Source organism: Schistocerca nitens, chromosome 1 (assembly GCF_023898315.1).
Source record: "Schistocerca nitens isolate TAMUIC-IGC-003100 chromosome 1, iqSchNite1.1, whole genome shotgun sequence".
Lineage (NCBI taxonomy): Eukaryota > Metazoa > Arthropoda > Insecta > Orthoptera > Acrididae > Schistocerca > Schistocerca nitens.
Window position 1 is genome coordinate 718,996,787 of NC_064614.1, and position 20,220 is coordinate 719,017,006.

Genomic DNA, 20,220 nt, shown 5'->3' on the forward strand with positions numbered 1-20,220 from the left:
ATATGTATCAGGGTTGAGCTACTCGTTAATTGTTTGTAACGTTCTGGAGAACGCTGTCCGTACATTTTATTTTCGTCTGTCTTCAGCAAATACTCATAAAGGTTTCTAAGAGGTTATGTTAAATGTGCGACACTGCTTTTTCCGGTATTTATGTGTCAGCTGCTTGACAAACACCATCAATCGGCGACAGTTCATTACAGTAGAGTAAAATATCTCGATCTCATCATCTGTGGTCGTGATTTTGGTACGTCCTATGCCTGTAACATCTTCAAGAAAACTACAGCCACGCTTGCATTAGGTCACTCACTTTTTAGTGTTGAAACTACATTTGAACAAACCACATACGATTCCTTTAAAACACAATGTGGCTGATTTATTTCAAGGATCTTATTGACACTTGAATGTGTACCACTATAAAAAGAATAAATACCGTCAAATTAACATTTCCGTAAAAGCCTGATGGATACTATCTTTCTGTACTTCACACTGTGCTGCAGCAGAAATATGGATCCATGTAACTGGATATCCTCACAGCGCCGTTGCTATTCAATTTACCTCTTTCCATATGTGGCACTTCAAGTTACTGTTACTACCAATATACTCTTAACTAATTTTTGAATGGCCAAAGTTCAGTTTTCCAATGCTGAGACGTTTGGTATTCCGCCGACAAATACTCAAAATGGTTTGGGCTGGTAAAAGTGTAAACCCAATTTTATTGTTTATGAGGAATGGGGAAATGAAACAGTAATTATTATAAAAGTCTCAGTCTAGATTCTCTGTTCAGATAATTGTCGATAAAATTTATGTACAGTCACAGGAAACACAACATTAAAAATACAACGAGTATTGATAATACGCACCATTTCAAATCCTCTTGGTACATTTAATTGTCAATGAATGATCTGGAACAGGCCAAAATTTGATTTACCTATAGATATGTAACACGCACATCATAATCAAATAAAATTTTTTTACGCTTCACAAAACATCCAATTTCAATAAACTGTCGGTCCCTTTCGAGACATTAGATGATAACAGAGTTGAACAATTGTTGAACCACAGAATAAAAAAAATGCAAATCAATCCAATGAAGGCACCAACGAAGTGCGGACCTCTATCTTTCAGGCATCCGACGATCTAAGGAGGAGAGCAGCTGGTTGCCTGCAGAGCAGGCGCACAGACCCCGCTCCGTTGCCGCACACCGCAGCAACTGGAGGAGCAGCAGCACCAGCAGCAGCGATGACGTCATCAGCGACCAGTGGAGTGCGGAACCGTCTGCACCGCTGTGTTGCATGGCTGCTGGCAGGTCACCTGCTGAACACCACAGAAAGCGCTTCATCTTTAAACTGGTCCAGCTATAGTAAAAAGTTCTTTAATTTTTCTGTTGTGGGGCCGCTGGTACGTTTTTCTGAATATCGACGTGGTTCACCGTGTGGCTGTATGCGTGTCTTTGCAGTGAAGCAATGATGCAAGTTCTGTCAACACTTCGTTTGTGTATGTTATATAGTCACAGTGGCATATATTTGCTTGAGAAATTTTGTAGAACCGATCAAGAGAGGGATACAAATATTGGACATAGGACGGCAGTAAGAAACGAACACGATCGAAGGCTGAACCATCTCCAGCTATATCATCAACAAATGAAACTAAATGTATCAGACGATCCACTTGCTTTTGCGTGTGCAACGATTTGATTAGCTAACTTCAATGCTAATTAAACAGGAAATGGGGCAACATACCGAATTTCTTTTCTTTACAGTTACTTCTTAGCACAACCTACCTGCAACACAGCTACAGGCTTTGGAGATATCCTGTACATAGTAACGTTAGAAACAGAGGAATAGTCAAATAACCGAACATTTTGTCAACAGGCAGTAGAGAAATAATACGACGCTTGTCCATTCTAATAACGAGGTGAAATTAATTGCAACAAAATTTTTATTTTCGTGCTATGTGGTTTGCACAAAACTATGTACGGCACAAACTTGTTTCGATATAAGAGTCTTGTAATGACCTAATAGCAGAAACGACAGTAACACAACAGGAAGATACAAATTCATTCAATAGTGGAACCATGTTGTCATCTAGAAAAAAGGAGTAGCAACATGCAAACTTCCTAGCTGTGCCAGAATTGACAGTGGTAACGAAGAGATGTTCTTAAACATGTAGGCAACATTTATCAGCTAGCAGGTAACTGTAATAACTACGGGTATTGGAGTTATGCTACATGCATTAAGTACTTCCTGTGTTTAGAACTTATTTGAGTGGCTAAAGGTAGCCGTTGTAGGTGTTTTAGGCATATTATACATTAAACATAGTAGTGTTTCGTAGAAGACTTCTAAGGGTTAAATCATGACTACAGTCGTAAACCAGTAGTTTTACTTGTAGCTCATGTTCATACGTTCGACAAAGTTTTTGCAAGTCACGTTTTGATCGGTCAGGTAGAGATGTCAGAAAAAGAAGCTTGTCAAAACCTGCAGTGTGATTGAAGAGGACACTGAAAGTACTGTATCTCTTTCTGTCTGCCCCCTCTCTCTCTATCTGTCTGTCTGTCTCTCTTTGTGTGTGTGTGTGTGTGTGTGTGTGTGTGTGTGTGTGTGTGTGTGTGTTTGTGTGTGAAGTGAAAAGAGAGTCATCGAAAATGCGAAGGAGTAGAAATTAGAAGGATTAAACATTTAGAGTTTTGAGAGAATGTTAAACATTAAGAGTACAGAAATGTACAACGAAGAACATATTTAGGAGGATTCTATGGAAAATCCTTACCAGAGTAGGGGATAGACTAATGGCATATCTGTCGTGGTTACCAGGAATTGTTATATAGATTCTAGAAGAAGCAGTAAAAGGGGAAAATGTGGGAGGAGTTGACAATGACTAGGATATGCAAAAAAAAGAAAAACAGATTGAGGATCCAGTAATAATATACGAAAACCAGTATTAAGCAAAGAAGGGAAAGCTGAAAGACGGAAAGAATATGTAAAGGGGCCATACAAGGGAAATCAAGGCGTTGTAGAATAAGAAGAGCAAGTAGACAGAGTTATGATACTGCGAGAATAATTTGATAGAGCACTGCAAGACCTTTGTAGAAACAAAACCTCTGGAGTAGACGTCATTCCTCAGAACTGCTGGTATGCTCAGACATAGCAGAACTATTCCACCTGGCGTGCAAGGTATATGGGACAAGGGAAATAGCATCTGACTTAAAGAAATAGTAATAGAGAAAGCTATTGACAAAATGGACTGGAACACACTTTTTAAAACTCTGAAGATACAAGGAGCAAAGCAATGGGAGCGAAAAGTTATACACAGCTTGTACAGAAACCAGAGAGCCATTATATCAGTTAAAGGGCATTAAAGGGCAGCAGTGGTGGAGATAGTAGTGACACAGGTATGTAGCGCATTCCCAGTCTTGTTCAGTCTGAATGTTGAGTAAGTAGTAAAGGAAGCCAAAGAAAGTTTAGGAGATGTAATTAAAGTTCATGGAGAACCAAAAATCTGAGTGTTTGGCGATGATATAGTAATTCTGTCAGAGAAAGGAGCGGACTTTAACTGTAGTTGAAGAGAATAGATACTGCCTTGAAAGGAGGATATAAGGTGAACATTGCCATAAGTAAAAAATGATAATGGAATGTGGTGGAATTAAATCAATTCTTGCTGAGAGGATCGGATTAGCAAATGAGACAGTAAATGTACATGAGGAATGCTATTTGTGTAGTGAAGCAACTGATGACAGCCAAAGTCAACAGAATATAAAATGTAACCTGGCAATGACAAGAAAAGCGTGTCTGAGGATTTGAGAAAGAAAAATTTGTTAATATTGATGTTTTCTGAAGCATATGTTTGGGACGTTGGATTCTGGAGACACGAAACATAGACGAGAAGCAGATCAGGCAAGAAGAGATTATAAGCTTTTGAAATGTGGTACTGCAGAAGAATACTGAAGATTGGATGCGTAGATTGCGTAACCAATGAGGTGGTACTGAATAAAATTGGGGAGATAAATAATATGTGGTATATTTTGCTGGAAGAAGAGATACGTTGACAGAAAACGTAATGAGAAACCACGGAATCTTGTTTGGAACTGGAGGAAAGTTCGGGGCATAAAAATTTGAGATGGAGACCAGGAGATGATTACAGTAAACAGGTTAAAATGGATGTGCGTTACGATACATATTCTGAGATGAATAGACGGAATAGAGTAAATAGTTTGGAGAGCTGGATCAATCTAGTCTTCGGACTGAAATTCTCTACACCAACACAGTTACATTGAGATTACAAGCTCAGCACGGGATAAGAAAAGTTCGAGGACAGCATCAAACACCTTAAAGATGGGCGATTTAAAATGAGAATTATTGCATAAGACATAGTATGTAATAAGACATCTTGTGGTCTCAATAAATATCAGTGCAAGTTATCTCAGGTTTTATGTAGTGAATCACCTTAGCTCTCTGTATACGGGTATACAGACTCGTACCTTTGAGAACATGCACCCGGACGCTGTCTGGAGGGACGTTGTTGGGAGCACACGTATAGAGGCCGGTGTCTTCGGCAGCCGCCTTCTGGATGAGTAGCCGGCTGGTGGTGATGGAGCCCTTCTCCGTCACCAGCCTCACTCCTCCTCGCGGAGAATCAAAGTTGATCACCTGGAAGCAGCCGGAAGTACAGCAGAACTTTTTAATACGTTATTATCCTGAGCGAAGAAGCGTCATTGCTATGTGGTCGTAAGTGCATCTGGACGTGTGGCAGTAAGTCTCCCCAACGCTTTCCATACGTGATCGATCGATTTTAGGTCGGGGCTACTGACAGTTCAGTGCGTTGTACGAGTATGCTCTCCTCCCAATCGCCCGTCTACCTGCGTTTTAAAATGCTGCACCATAAAACTAAAGTCACAACTTAATGCTCTCATGAAAAGACTCACATAGAGAAGGATTACACTGTCACAACCACGTTGACCAGTGAGTACACCGTTTTCCCATATGTCGAGGACAGCATGTCTATGTAACATTATGCCTCCCAACATGACTGTAACTATAAGGCTATCATGTACATTACGTACCCTTATATGGCAAGAGATGGACTCACGAAATGCTGTCAGGAGCATTATCAAATATGATCCTTTTGGTTGCCTAGGACTTACGGCATGAGGAGGCATAATGTTGCATGGGTGTACTAACCTCCAAATCTCACCCGCCAACTATATTGCGACACAGTACTCGTTTCCCATGTCCGTCGCTTAGACGGTGTATTCGACCCCGATTCCATTTCTATGGGTGACAGTGCATGACCGAATTGAACAGCGCAGGTGGAGGAGACAGGTCTGTCTATGGACTGCACTTAAAACTCATGGAATAAGTGGAGAATATGCTACTTACATGTGTTTTGAAGATATATCAAAAATTTGATTATCTTACAGTCCACGTTTTGGCATTGTAACATTTGGTATGTGTTCTAGGAGAAATATTAATTTTTGTTAAATATGATGTGCTGCTACTATTATTCATTAACCTTTTTACAAGATGATGATTTTACGTCTGGCATTTCGTGGGTAGAGAATATTTTTCTTAATTTTTGGACAATTCTGCGCTTGATGTCCTGGAATATGTCTTAATGACATGAACTCAGTCACTTGTAAATGGCGTAAAAGGCCGAAACCTGGGTCGTAATTAAACAAAAATAATAAACAATGCAGTCAACTGGTGGTGTGTTCATTTAAAAATTATTTTTTGACTGTTGCTCAGAAACATCAAAAGCTGTTTATTCATTTTTCATCCAACAGGTATTATAATTTTTCTTCCAGCTGAAGGTGGGTCAGAATAAATTTAAATACGAGTATGTACAGCTGTATCTTACAAGTGCAGCTAGCTACCCATACAATTTTTTTTTATTTCTAGAGTCCCTACCCCTCTTGTAAAACAATTTTGTAATTGTACAGGTACAACTAGATCCAAACGGATTTCATCCTGTAGACGAAACACGTTAACCGTCACGTCTGCATATAGTCGATGTCTTGCCATACGCCAGTGCTAAATGTCCCCTCAGAAAGTAATCTTAGGAACAGGTTCAGGTAAATAGGGACGTTTAGCTAACCTCTTCGAACAACCCGTAGCTCATTGCATTATAGCTTAAGCACCACAGTAAATTGTGTAGGAACGTTGTTTACAAACCTCATCAACCACGTTAATGGAAAGCTAGCTTTTCTTCTGTTTACCTATTCACATGTATTGAAGACAAATATTTCCTGTTAACGCTTATGCTAAATTTTAAGACCCTACAGCCTGTGTTTCACGTCCCTAAATAATTTTACTTGATCAGTACTGTTTACTGATTTATTAACGTTGTTGCAATATTTCTAGAACATAGACACCTTAAAACTGAAATGTACAGCATTAACGTTCCACGCAGTTAGAAGCCCCCGCTGATATTAAGTTGACTGCCTATTTAAAGTTGTCTGATGATGGCAAAGAAATCTGAAAGCTAGTTCTGAACAAAATGTTATAAATATTGTTGTGGGACTGTAACGTTTAAGTTTCTAATATTGTTTATTATTACGTGAATTCCAGCTTATTTCTGAATATAAGGGTGGGGCAATTAAAAGTGGCCTGGGGAACAAAACTCCAGGGTACAAACAAACGTTACAGAGGAAACGAAATACAGTACTAACCTGAGTGTAACATATGTTGAAAGTTACCATCATTCACCTCTTGGCACTTCTGCGGCCTAGTCATCAAGCTGATGAAGGTGAATCGTAGCTGGATTGCTGGAATTACTGCAGTCCTTTCCGTAACGTTCCGCTGCAGTTCTTGAAGACTATGAGGGTTCTTGCGATACACGTTAGACATGGAGTATCCCACACAAAGTGGTCAGCTAGGGCTGCGACCAGACTGACCCCTGCTAACAACTCTGTGAAGACTGTGTATGTGTGCTCCAAGGCTTGGCCGGCTGTATGTGCAGTGACTTCTTCGTGTTGGAAGCAATTGTAGGCGTTATTTTCCTTCGTTAACGCTGGCACAAATCGTCTAGGCCAGTTTTATTTGCCCCACCATATGTTAGAATTTAGAACTGTAGAACTTCACCACGAATTCTTAGGACTGTTCGTGATTTCTCGTCGCATAAGATAAAGTGAACGGCGATTATCTATTACAACATAGTATATGCAGAGCTGATCATGCGAGAACAAAGGAAATTTGTGATAAGGCTCTAAGGAACCAAACTGCTGAGATCATCGATCTCTAGGCTTACACATTGAAAGGGTACAGAACCGTCCGACATTGAAAATAGGTACAACATTCTTCGTTATTCTTGTCAGAACAACATATTTTTTCTAATAATAACTCAATTTCAATTAATACAGCGAAGCCGGATACCAGTGTGGGACAGAATGACAATTTTATTTATTTAATTGATCACATGTGCACTCCCACAAAATAAATCCCTACATCCAGTTTGGTGAGATCTGTGAAATGAATGAATGTATGGTCGTCTGCTAACCGCAGATAGTGAATGTGAATTTATGATCATCTTTGAGACTATCCTTTGGCCACCTTTGGTGGGACGAAAGAGAGGAAATTTACCTGAGCTTTGAGCGCCTGAAATGTGGCTGACCAATACGGTAGCAAGGTGCTCCCCCACTTCGGCAGAGGTGCGAGAGAACCTGAAGAACAGCCATGTTTCAGCACTCTGCCGCTGGATCTTGTGCTGTTAAGACCTGTCTTAGTTGTGCTCCGTAAAGACAAAAGAGTGGAGGCATGGTATGCATGTGGAATATTTAAGAGTAGTTTGAAATAATAATTTCTCTATTTCAGGAACTTTTGTGGGAAGAATTAAATGTCAGGCAGGTAATATTAATGGGATGGTAGTAACCTTCGGAAGTGACCAACTGTCACAATGAAACCACGTGTAGCAATAAGTTGAAATACTTCCGTGTGCTTAAGTTAAGCTGAATTACTAGCGTGTGTACTATAAATTGAAACACACTCCTGGAAATGGAAAAAAAGAACACATTGACACCGGTGTGTCAGACCCACCATACTTGCTCCGGACACTGCGAGAGGGCTGTACAAGCAATGATCACACGCATGGCACAGCGGACACACCAGGAACCGCGGTGTTGGCCGTCGAATGGCGCTAGCTGCGCAGCATTTGTGCACCGCCGCCGTCAGTGTCAGCCAGTTTGCCGTGGCATACGGAGCTCCATCGCAGTCTTTAACACTGGTAGCATGCCGCGACAACGTGAACGTGAACCGTATGTGCAGCTGACGGACTTTGAGCGAGGGCGTATAGTGGACATGCGGGAGGCCGGGTGGACGTACCGCCGAATTGCTCAACACGTGGGGCGTGAGGTCTCCACAGTACATCGATGTTGTCGCCAGTGGTCGGCGGAAGGTGCACGTGCCCGTCGACCTGGGAGCGGACCGCAGCGACGCACGGATGCACGCCAAGACCGTAGGATCCTACGCAGTGCCGTAGGGGACCGCACCGCCACTTCCCAGCAAATTAGGGACACTGTTGCTCCTGGGGTATCGGCGTGGACCATTCGCAACCGTCTCCATGAAGCTGGGCTACGGTCCCACACACCGTTAGGCCGTCTTCCGCTCACGCCCCAACATCGTGCAGCCCGCCTCCAGTGGTGTCGCGACAGGCGTGAATGGAGGGACGAATGGAGACGTGTCGTCTTCAGCGATGAGAGTCGCTTCTGCCTTGGTGCCAATGATGGTCGTATGCGTGTTTGGCGCCGTGCAGGTGAGCGCCACAATCAGGACTGCATACAACCGAGGCACACAGGGCCAACACCCGGCATCATGGTGTGGGGAGCGATCTCCTACACTGGCCGTACACCACTGGTGATCGTCGAGGGGACACTGAATAGTGCACGGTACATCCAAACCGTCATCGAACCCATCGTTCTACCATTCCTAGACCGGCAAGGGAACTTGCTGTTCCAACAGGACAATGCACGTCCGCATGTATCCCGTGCCACCCAACGTGCTCTAGAAGGTGTAAGTCAACTACCCTGGCCAGCAAGATCTCCGGATCTGTCCCGCATTGAGCATGTTTGGGACTGGATGAAGCGTCGTCTCACGCGGTCTGCACGTCCAGCACGAACGCTGGTCCAACTGAGGCGCCAGGTGGAAATGGCATGGCAAGCCGTTTCACAGGACTACATCCAGCATCTCTACGATCGTCTCCATGGGAGAATAGCAGCCTGCATTGCTGCGAAAGGATGATATACACTGTACTAGTGCCGACATTGTGCATGCTCTGTGGCCTGTGTCTATGTGCCTGTGGTTCTGTCAGTGTGATCATGTGATGTATCTGACCCCAGGAATGTGTCAATAAAGTTTCCCCTTCCCGGGACAATGAATTCACGGTGTTCTTATTTCAATTTCCAGGAGTGTATTTAAGAAATAGCGTGTGCAGGACTTGAAATTAGAGGCGAGTACTTCCACGTGGTGAGTATTGTGTGAGTCTCAATCTGTGTATGAGACAAAGGATAAAGAGAAGTACTCGTCCATGGTATCAGTTGAGGACTCGTATGTATGATGAATATGTTTTTAATATTACTTTGCGAGATATGTTTCCGTGTGACGCTTGATTCAAACTATAACACTCTGAGAGAGAAACAAGGTGAGTCAGCCGTCTATCCAGCAACGCCACGTGGCTTGCATTGCACAGGAAGACGTGCATATATCTCCAGAGTTCATAGTAGGAAAGTAGAATTACGAAGTGGGGCAGTGTCGTGTGAAACTGGGATAAATATTAATTGAAGTGGGAAAGCTGAAAGTGATAATGTTGTGACTATTCCCTGTGTAGTATTTCATGTTGTAGTGTGGTGTACGTCATGTAATTTAAGTATGTGTGGTTTGCATGGGAGAGTAGCAAGGTAGTTTCAGAGGTAGTGGGCTATGCGTGTTCCTTTTGTACTGCTCGGTCTGGAGGAAAGTTTCGTGATGAAGATTGTGAGAGTCGAAGTGTGAGAAATAATAAAAGATTCACCATCCTATCCAGAAAGTGCACTGTAGCGTTAAATAATTACGAGACCATAAGATAGAGATTCACCACTGTAAAGCCATGCCCACTGGGCGGAATTTCTCATGTGTTATTGTTGTAGGTTATAGAATTTGTGTGTTTAGGTTACAGAATTTATCGGAATAAATAAGATAGTGAAAAGAAAAAAGATTGGTGGCCTTTTCCTTCGAATTGTATGTTGTCATGATATCCAGAATTTATAATGTGTGCGCCACTCATATTCAGTGCGATGGCCACGTGTTGATAAAAGCCGTTAAATAAAAAAAAAAAGAAAATGTGGTATTGCCAGTGCGTAGTGAACAGTCAGAGTTCTGTAAATTACTGCTAGTCAGATGTGCGTTTCCGTTGCGTATTATTCATACAGGGTGATAATTTGTAACCTAATTGTGAGTACGAGAGTTCATGTTACTCGATAAGTAAGAATGAATCCACTCGCTTGGTAGACAACTCATCTTGCAGGCCGGACTGCTTGATGCCACAGTATGAGCAAGGCATGTGGGTGCCTCTCAACATTACTTCAATCTAACTTAAACTACCCTATGGTAATGGCAACACACACACACACACACACACATGCCCGAGGGAGCACTTGAACCTCCGACAGGGCGAGCCGCGCGAACAGTGACAAGGCACCTGAGACCACGCGGCTACGCCGAGCGGCATGATAGACAAGCATTTATAGTAAACGCATACTTGTTTCAGAATTACCCTTTTTTTTACAGTTCTCTTATTCCTTCATGTCATCCCGAGAATTGTGCGAAATCTGTCACGATTGTCACCCGCTATGGAATGGACCGTTGCCTTCAAGTTAATGAAGTAATTTGGGTTTCCTTTCACATGGAAACCGGCTGTGTAGCAATTGATCAGTGTACATTACACGGATCTGCTGTTTAACCTAACTGGTTACACTACAGCAGCATACTCTCTAGGGTAACTAGACACTTTAAAAGTATCTGTTGCTCCCACTGCACAAAATCACCATTGTTCCGTATCAGTCCAACCACAATGCGGTGCACAGATGATGATTTTATTTGCAGAAGTTTGAAGCTGTTACGACAAACAGAATGTCAGAATAGAGTCGTAATAAGCCAAATAAAGACGAGTAATGAATGGTAAGAAGAAAGCGACCAACACCGTTCACTACTGAGCAATCCTCGTACAAGTGAACCTGTGTGTTTCTCCATTTGTCAACGTGACTGCTTGACCATACTCCTAACTCATACTATACAGAGCTACTTTGTAATTATTGCTGATTTGACTGTGATCGCGTGTACTGAATCCGGCATACTGTAAATGACAGGTCCAGCTATGACTTAATAAGCTGTGACTGAAATTGAGTACCTCCAGTTTTTGCTGAAACGTACCTGCCCATTATGCAGCCATTGGACGCCAGAAGGCGGCTCCGGCGCGAACGTGACCAGGCACGTCAGGTTGATGGTGCTGCCGGTGTTGATGAACAGGTCTGGACCTCCTAGGATCTCCGTCAGCGGTTCTGTAAAACGTTCACCAAGCGTACAGCCGTCTACGGTTCCTGGCAGCGTTCTGCATATTTTATCACAAAATATAATTTAAAATACACTGTAAAATAAAATAGCTATACCAAGAAGGAGTTAAGTGACATAAACGAAAGTTGGTAGGCATGTTTCTCCATCTGGTAGATGATGTTTATTCAGATTTCGTACCAGTCGCATAACAGTGGAGGTAGTAGCGGTAACTGTAACGGCCGCGATCATTAGTTACCATAGGGATTGGGCGTGGTGAGTTGATGTTAGTGAAGAATTCCTTTAAGGCGATAAAGATGCCATTATCAGCACTTCACTGAGTTCGAACGAGGTCGTGTAATAAGCGTACGATGAGCTGCACATTCCTTCTTCGATGCTGCAGAAAGACTTGACAGCATTTTAGCCACTGTACATGTCTGTTGACTGCGGGGGGCACGAGAATGTACGGTCTTAAAAACACCGGACTCCGGAGGGTCCTGTGTCTCTATCGGGAAGGAAGACCGTCGTGTTCAGCGCACGGATCTCGCGTATCATACTGCTTTGCAGCAGGAACTTCGGCAGCAGCTGGCACCACAGTGACACTTTTTTCCACGTTATGCTGATTTTCACCGACCCACCCTACGGTGGACCATTTTTGCCTCTTGGCCTCTATGATCGGTGTATGAGACGGTAGTGGATCTGAGTACCAGTTCCCTCCGGCACCCACATCCAACCATACCATTACCCGCCTCGTGGAGTCAGGCTTTTTGTTAATTTCCGCCTTTTATTGTTTAGCAGTGTTGTACTTCATAAAAATGTAATACAGGAACTGAAAACGGAACAATAAAAATTTTGTTGCATTTGAGAAGAAATGAGATGTCTGAGACTGAATACCTCTTTATGTGCTTCGAGCGATTGACTCCTAGGTATGCCGTGCGGGATTAGCCGAGCGGTCTGAGGCGCTGCATGTCATGGACTGAGCGGCTGATTCCGGCGGAGGTTCGAGTCCTCCATCGGGCAAGGGTGTGTGTGTTTGTCCTAAGAATAATTTAAGTAGTGTGTAAGCTTAGGGACTGATGACCTTAGCAGTTATGTCCCATAAGATTTCACACACACTTGAACATTTTTTTGAACTCCCAGGTATCTCCCATTTTAGTAAGTAGGGCGGTCCTTACACTATATTCCTATATTCCTTTATCGTAAATGTTGTGTCTATATATACACACACACAGGATTATAGTGTCAGTTACCGTTGCCAATTTCCTATAATACGCCTCCACTTTTAAGGCTAATTTATATTAAAATATCCTTAGTTGTTTACCATGGTGCCATTTACATGTTTATAGTGCCCGTTGCCTTGGAAATTTACGACAATGCATCTGCACTTCATTCACTACCTTAGCCTAGCGTGCGCTACCAAGTGTCCTTGATTAGAATAACATGTTATTACTATACATGCCTACAATGAAATTAACGTCTAAGTTGCGTATCGGTCTAGCCGCTGAATGTGCTGTCGTCTGCATTGTCCCCAGCACTGACTTCTGTGTCGTCTTCTGTGTCGTTATCCACACTACGGAGCCTGATATTCTGCTGTGGGTTGCGTTGTATTCTATATACGGTCGGGTGCGTCGGTATTCTCCGGGTGTTACATTCTAAATCTAGTCTGCCAGTGTATTTAGTTGGTCCATTCTGTTCCCTTTCGTACCACTTCGTGTAGTTGCCGCTCCGTTCAAATGGTTCAAATGTGTGTGCATTCCTAAGGGACCAAACTGCTCAGGTCATCGGTCCCTAGACTTACACACTACTTAACCCCAACATATGCTAAGAACAGAACACACATCCCTGCCCGAGGGAGGACTCGATCCTCCGGCAGTAGGGGCCTCGCAATTCATGACATAGCGCCTCAAACATAGCGGTCACTCCGAGCGGCCCGTATAAATGGTGTTTCCTTGTGTTATGCCCCTGACGTGTCTGTAATTCCCGCAGAACAGGACTGCATGGTCGGAAGATCTCATTTTCCGCGTGTACAAGTATGTGTCTGCATCAGACTCACGCGGTTGAGGTGCGTGGGACAAGGTCCATGTCCTCTTCAGAAGTATACCATGCCGCGGCTAGGTAGGCATGTTTCATTCTTAACCGTTCCGAAGCGACCGGAAAGTATTTGTTAACTCTCCATCCCTTACCACTTGCGCTCCAATCATTCTGCCAGTATTCCATTCGCCAGAGTTTAAACTGCTGCTAGTTGTTTAAGGATACATTGGTTATTTGCCCAACTCGGTCTAGTCCACCCATTTTTAGTCAGTACTGTGCAACCCGATACCTGGTGGTGATACAAATCGGGTACATACCAAGCACCGTGTATAGAGCTTCGATTGTTTTTGTGCTGAAATCTTTCGACAGTCTAAGAATGACACTTCTCCGCCCCGTCTTACCGCTGTTCTGTTGCCAGCGAGGATTGGTTGATGCGGCCACCTACTTGCTGTACAACTGAGTACCGACTCAAGGAGTTAAAAAATGGCTCTGAGCACTATGGGACTTAGCTTCTGAGGTCATCAGTCCCCTAGAGCTTAGAACTACTTATACCTAACTAACCTAAGGACATCACACACATCCATGCCCAAGGCAGGATTCGAACCTGCGACCGTAGCGGTCGCGCGGTTCCAGACTGTAGCGCCTAGAACCGCTCGGCCACCCCGGGCGGCTACTAAAGGTGTGCACACTGGTATGTTTTGATTACTGACAAGAATTGTGTGTATTGTCTTCAGCTTAGCCTTGCCAGTTTGTGTAGTATTCTATCGCCTTGTCGCTAGTTGCTCTGATGTGTTCTTGGAAGTTTAACTTCTCACCTACGAGTGCTCATAGCGTTTTACAGTCATTCTCTTTACGTTTGTGTTCAGTACACTCCTCAACAGGGTATATGTTCTTTTGTGGCCCGATATCTGGAGTTTTTCTTTTTTTTTTTTTGTGTGCACCACTGTGTGATTGTATGGTGCCACGTGCCTTCGCTTGTAGCTGGGCTCTACTGTTAGCAGAAACTGCTACCAGCAGGTCATCTGCGTAACCGACAACTCCATCAACCCTGTTGTCTCCATCCAAGATTGATAGGAGGTGTTCAATAGTGATGTCCCAGAATATGGGTCCACAGATCGATCCCTGTTGGCATCCCTTGGTAATTCTGATGATTAATTTGTTATTACCCACAAGCTACTTCACTACTCTGCCACTGCAGCAGTCCAGAAGACTGTTATACAGAGAACGGGGTACCTCCAACTATCGTAACCTCGCAAACAGTGCTGCCCACCACAGGTTGTCAAAGACACCTGTGATGTCTATCATTACTGATACTGCGTGATTGTTTTGTGCTCTTGTAACAATTTCGATTGCTAGTTCAATTGCGTCATCGATAAATTTTCCTTGTCTAAAACTAATGTGGTTGGGACTGAGGCCTTGGAAAGTTCTGTGAGTCTGCAGTCGGATGCACACAAGCTTCTATTGAACCTTAACCATACCATTTACAAAACACATTGGTGTGCATGATTTGGGACACGAAGGGTCCCTGCCTGTGGATTTTTGTATGATCCCTGCATTCGATATTGTAAGTACCCTGCCTAGCCATTGGGCGTCACTAAGTACGTCTGTTAGATACGGGGGGGAACTATGGCGACAATGTTTTGAGTACCTGTGCATGGACGCCATCTGGGGGCTTTTTAAGTCTTCAGTTCTCTTATCGCTACTGCGACTTCTTCCACAGAAACTGGGCAGGTAACAAAAACCGTGTTGTATGGAGTACGTAATTCATTTCTTAAGGTTGTTTCCTGTGGAGTGTCTGTGTTTATGACATCTTCGGTTAGTCGTTCACGCAGCAAAATTGTGCTGAATTCCTCCATCTTTCAGTCATTGTGCCATCATCCTGCCTTAATCTACATTATACCAGTAGGGTGCAACAGGCATGGAATTCCATCTCTCAGACCGACATCCGAGACCTTATCAACACAATGTATGCACGTTTGGTTCTTGTAGTCAACATTCTGGCGGTTACATCGATTATTAATGTACTGGCAAATGTATTCCCAAAATTTCATTACTCTACATTAATGATTTTTGGGTCTCGCTACTTTTTACGCTAGTGTATTATTTTTAAATTTAATCAAAACGTCACTATAACATCCTATAGCTCTTTACAACAGATTCCTTTACGCTTCATTCATGAATAACGTTTCATTGCTGTCTAGTCAATACCAATTTGTTTCGTCAGTTATTTGACAGTACGAACAGGCAGTTTTCCATAGCTTTTACTTGGAAATTCTTTTTAATGGGAAAGTCTAAATAACAGCCACTGAAAGAATGATGTATCTGCAGTATTGTCATTTAAGGTAGCGTTTTGAAAGCTTGTTTCACGTAAATCAGGAAGCTACGTAACTCTTCCTCTACAAGAGTCGTTGGAGCTGGGAGACATTTCTTCGTAAATCGGTAGTGAAATAAATTTACCGCACTCGTAAACTAAACCCCATAGTTTTTTTTCTTTTTTGGTCATCAGTCTACTGACTGGTTTAATGCGACCCGCCACAAATTCCTTTCCTGTTCTAACCTCTTCATCTCAGAGTAGCACTTGCAACCTACGTCCTCAATTATTTGCTGGACGTATTCCAATCTCTGTCTTCCTCTACAGTTTTTGCCCTCTATAGCTCCCTCTAGTACCATGGAAGTCATTCCCTCATGTCTTAGCAGATGTCCTATCAGCCTGTCCATTCTCCTTATCAGTTTTTTTCACATATTGCTTTCCTCTCCGATTCTGCGTAGAACCTCCTCATTCCTTACCTTATCAGTCCACCTAATTTTCAACATTCGTCTATAGCACCACATCTTAAATGCTTCGATTCTCTTCTGTTCCGGTTTTCCCACAGTCCATGTTTCACTACCATACAATGCTGTACTCCAGACGTACATCCTCAGAAATTCCTTCCTCAATTTAACGCCGGTATTTGATATTAGTAGACATCTCTTGGCCGAAATGCCTTTTTGCCATAGCGAGTCTGCTTTTGATGTCCTCCTTGCTCCGTCCATCATTGGTTATTTTACTGCCTAGGTAGCAGAATTCCTTAACTTCATTGACTTCGTGACCATCAATCCTGATGTCAAGTTTCTCGCTGTTCTCATTTCTACTACTTCTCATTACCTTCGTCTTTCTCCGATTTACTCTCAAACCATACTGTGTACTCATTAGACTGTTCATTCCGTTCAACAGATCATTTAATTCTTCTTCACTTTCACTCAGGATAGCAATGTCATAAGCCAATCGTATCATTGATATCCTTTCACCTTGTATTTTAATTCCACTCCTGAACCTTTCTTTTATTTCCATCATTGCTTCCTCGATGTACAGATTGAAGAGTAGGGGCGAAAGGCTACAGCCTTGTCTTATACCCTTATTAATACGAGCACTTCGTTCTTGTTCGTCCACTCTTATTATTCCCTCTTGGTTGTTGTACATATTGTATATGACCCGTCTCTCCCTATAGCTTACCCCTACTTTTTTCAGAATCTCGAACAGCTTGCACCATTTTATATTGTCGAACGCTTTTTCCAGGTCGACAAATCCTATGAAAGTGTCTTGATTTTTCTTTAGCCTTGCTTCCATTATTAGCCGTAACGTCAGAATTGCCTCTCTCGTCCCTTTACTTTTCCTAAAGCCAAAGTGATTGTCGCCTAGCGCATTCTCAATTTTCTTTTCCATTCTTCTGTATATTATTCTTGTAAGCAGCTTCGATGCATGAGCTGTTAAGCTGATTGTGCGATAATTCTCGCACTTGTCAGCTCTTGCCGTCTTCGGAATTGTGTGGATGATGCTTTTCCGAAAGTCAGATGGTATGTCGCCAGACTCATATATTCTACACACCAACGTGAGTAGTCGTTTTGTTGCCACTTCCCCCAATGATTTTAGAAATTCTGATGGAATGTTATATATCCCTTCCGCCTTATTTGACCGTAAGTCCTCCAAAACTCTTTTAAATTCCGATTCTAACACTGGACCCCCTATCTGTTCTAAATCGACTCATGTTTCTTCTTCTGTCACATCAGACAAATCTTCACCCTCATAGAGGCTTTCAATGTATTCTTTCCACCTATCTGCTCTCTCCTCTGCATTTAACAGTGGAATTCCCGTTGCACTCTTAATGTTACCACCGTTGATTTTAATGTCACCAAAGGTTGTTTTGACTTTCCTGTATGCTGATCCTGTCCTTCCGACAATCATATCTTTTTCGATGTCTTCACATTTTTCCTGCAGGCATTTCGTCTTAGCTTCCCTGCACTTCCTATTTATTTTATTCCTCAGCGACTTATATTTCTGTATTCCTGCTTTTCCCGGAACATGTTTGTACTTCCTCCTTTCATCAATCAACTGAAGTATTTCTTCTGTTACCCATGGTTTCTACGCAGCTACCTCCTTTGTACCTATGTTTTCATTCCCAACTTCAGTGATGGTCATTTTTAGAGATGTCCATTCCTCTTCAACTGTACTGCCTACTGCGCTATTCCTTATTGTTGTATCTATAGCGTTATAGAACTTGTAACGGCACTGAAATGATGGTGGGCTGACAGTAATTTGGAGCCCGCGCGTCGGAAACGGGCGCGCTGGTGTGAGACTGCCAGGGAGTGCACCCTGATGCCATCTATTGGTGAAACTGGGAATTAGCGCTGCCTGTCAGACAATGCACTAAGCTCTCGGAGTCAAATGTATTCTTTTTCTTGGTAATTATAAGTTAGTACTGTATAATTTAATGTTGTAAAGCGCTAGTAGTAAATCATTATGACTGGTATGAACTCCAGGGTAATAGATATAAATATTCTTAAATACTAAATGATTTCAGTAAAAAGGTGGTAAGGGAACGCCCCCACTCTTGGTGATACGAGCGTAGCTAGGGGTAGCTGGAGACACAGGGACTGAACAATGGGGATGGCCTGTGGAGTGTTGACGTGATTGGACGTGCGTAACTGTGCTCACGCAAAAGCGATTGTGCAACAGCGAAGAGGCGAATATCGTCGCCGTTTGTGGCGTACAACGCGACGAATGGTTGTCGAAGCCGCCTCTATGCCACTGGGGCTGATTGTAAGAGTTACTGCGCCCAGATTTTATGGCGGACGTGCAGTAGCTTATACGAGTGCTACAGCTCGTAGTTCCAGCCGCCATTAAGGGCATGAGGCGTGAAGAGCTGCGTTAGCCACATGCGTCTCACCACCAGCACCGACACGTCTACCCAAGGCAAGACTGCTTGCAATTGTTAAGTCGAACTTTGTATACATGTAAAAGGAGAATACCAGTTTTCTTTTATACAAGTGCAGAGAACTGAATATAGCAATGAGTAAAATTACGACACATGTTGTTCATTGTAAAGTATAGTGAAATCAGACTGAGGCCACCATCGCCTCTTTCATTTACAATTCTTTTGGTTGTAGAATACTTTAGCGTATAAGAATGTTGAAAAGAGCAATGGTCACACCAGAATGAGTCGCCTATTTATTGTTACTTAAATTTTTCTGAGTAACCTTTCAAGTAAAGTCACTTAACTAATTCAATATCAGTTGTCCAAAGAGTAATATCCAAAATCATTAAATAAGTTGAAGGATAGCATTTTGTTAACCTAAGTTGCATAAATTGTCTTGGTAGTAATTACCAAGCCAACTCACAGAAATTGAGAGAGTATTTGCTTTGTAGATTCACCTAGAATGATCAGAAATAGTAATATTCAGAATTAAGTTTAAATTCAACTCAAGCCGTTTCACTTTGAAACGAGCCAAAAATTGATTTATTCTTTTGCTCCTTCAGAGCTGGCGACCGTAGTTATAAGTATTTTCAGGAGGATTCGACGGTAAGTCTGCTGCTCTCGTCGTGCTGATAGGATTATCCACTGCTGCTAGCAGTGGTGATTGGATACATAAGCTCACTACCAAGTTAAGTGGGTCAGGTAGGCAGTGTTACCGTGTGAACTGTAGGGCACTGTAGGCCGTGGATCGAACCCGTTCAATCATCACAGCTCTTTGTGAAATAGTCCGGTTAGGAGTGTACTAATCATTAGGTAAATACTGGCGAGTAACGGTCAAAATTGTATACGCAAGTAAATTTAGCAAGGTCCACGTAGCACCTAGTTAATGTGGTGCAATGGCGAGGGTAGGAGTGGAGTACAAGTGAGCTGAGCTTGTGGCAGCTGTGCTGTATGCAAAGATTAACAACGCGAATTCACTACTACCTCTTACCATTAGGACTGAGCTATTTACGGTTAAAATACGCAGCAGTAAGCGCAAATGCGTGACAGCTACAAGTCCGTATTGGCTTTATATATACGGAAGTAGGAAGTGGGTCATTCCGTCAGTGGAGGGGGTTAAAACAACCGAGTCAGCTGAGAATATACCCCATTTACTGATGGAAGGATTCGGCGGTTCGATCCCAAACTTCAAATGTATCTCGTCATTCCTTAGTACTTCCGTATCCCACTTCTTTGCGTATTGATTCTGCCTGACTAATGTCTTGAACTTTAGCCTACTCTTCATCACTACTATATTGTGATCTGAGTCTATATCTGCTCCTGGGTACGCCTTACAATCCAGTATCTGATTTCGGAATCACTGTCTGACCATGATGTAATCGAAATCTTGCCGTATCTCCTGGCCTTCTCCAAGTATACCTCCTCCTCTAGTGATTCTTGAACAGGGTATTCGT

The 20,220-nt window shown here is 42.8% G+C and overlaps 1 protein-coding gene across 1 annotated transcript in view; it reads right to left on the bottom strand.

Annotated features, from left to right (window-relative positions):
- Positions 1–1,114: 1,114 nt before the first annotated feature.
- Positions 1,115–20,220, bottom strand: part of LOC126197352 (zwei Ig domain protein zig-8-like) — a 194,906-nt gene continuing 175,800 nt past the window's right edge. Inside the window, exons 4-6 of the mRNA XM_049934631.1 lie at positions 11,388–11,515; positions 4,472–4,640; positions 1,115–1,314 (exon numbers count right to left, since the gene is read on the bottom strand). Coding sequence (XP_049790588.1) covers positions 1,115–1,314; positions 4,472–4,640; positions 11,388–11,515 — 497 coding nt within the window. The remainder of the gene's footprint in view (positions 1,315–4,471; positions 4,641–11,387; positions 11,516–20,220) is intronic.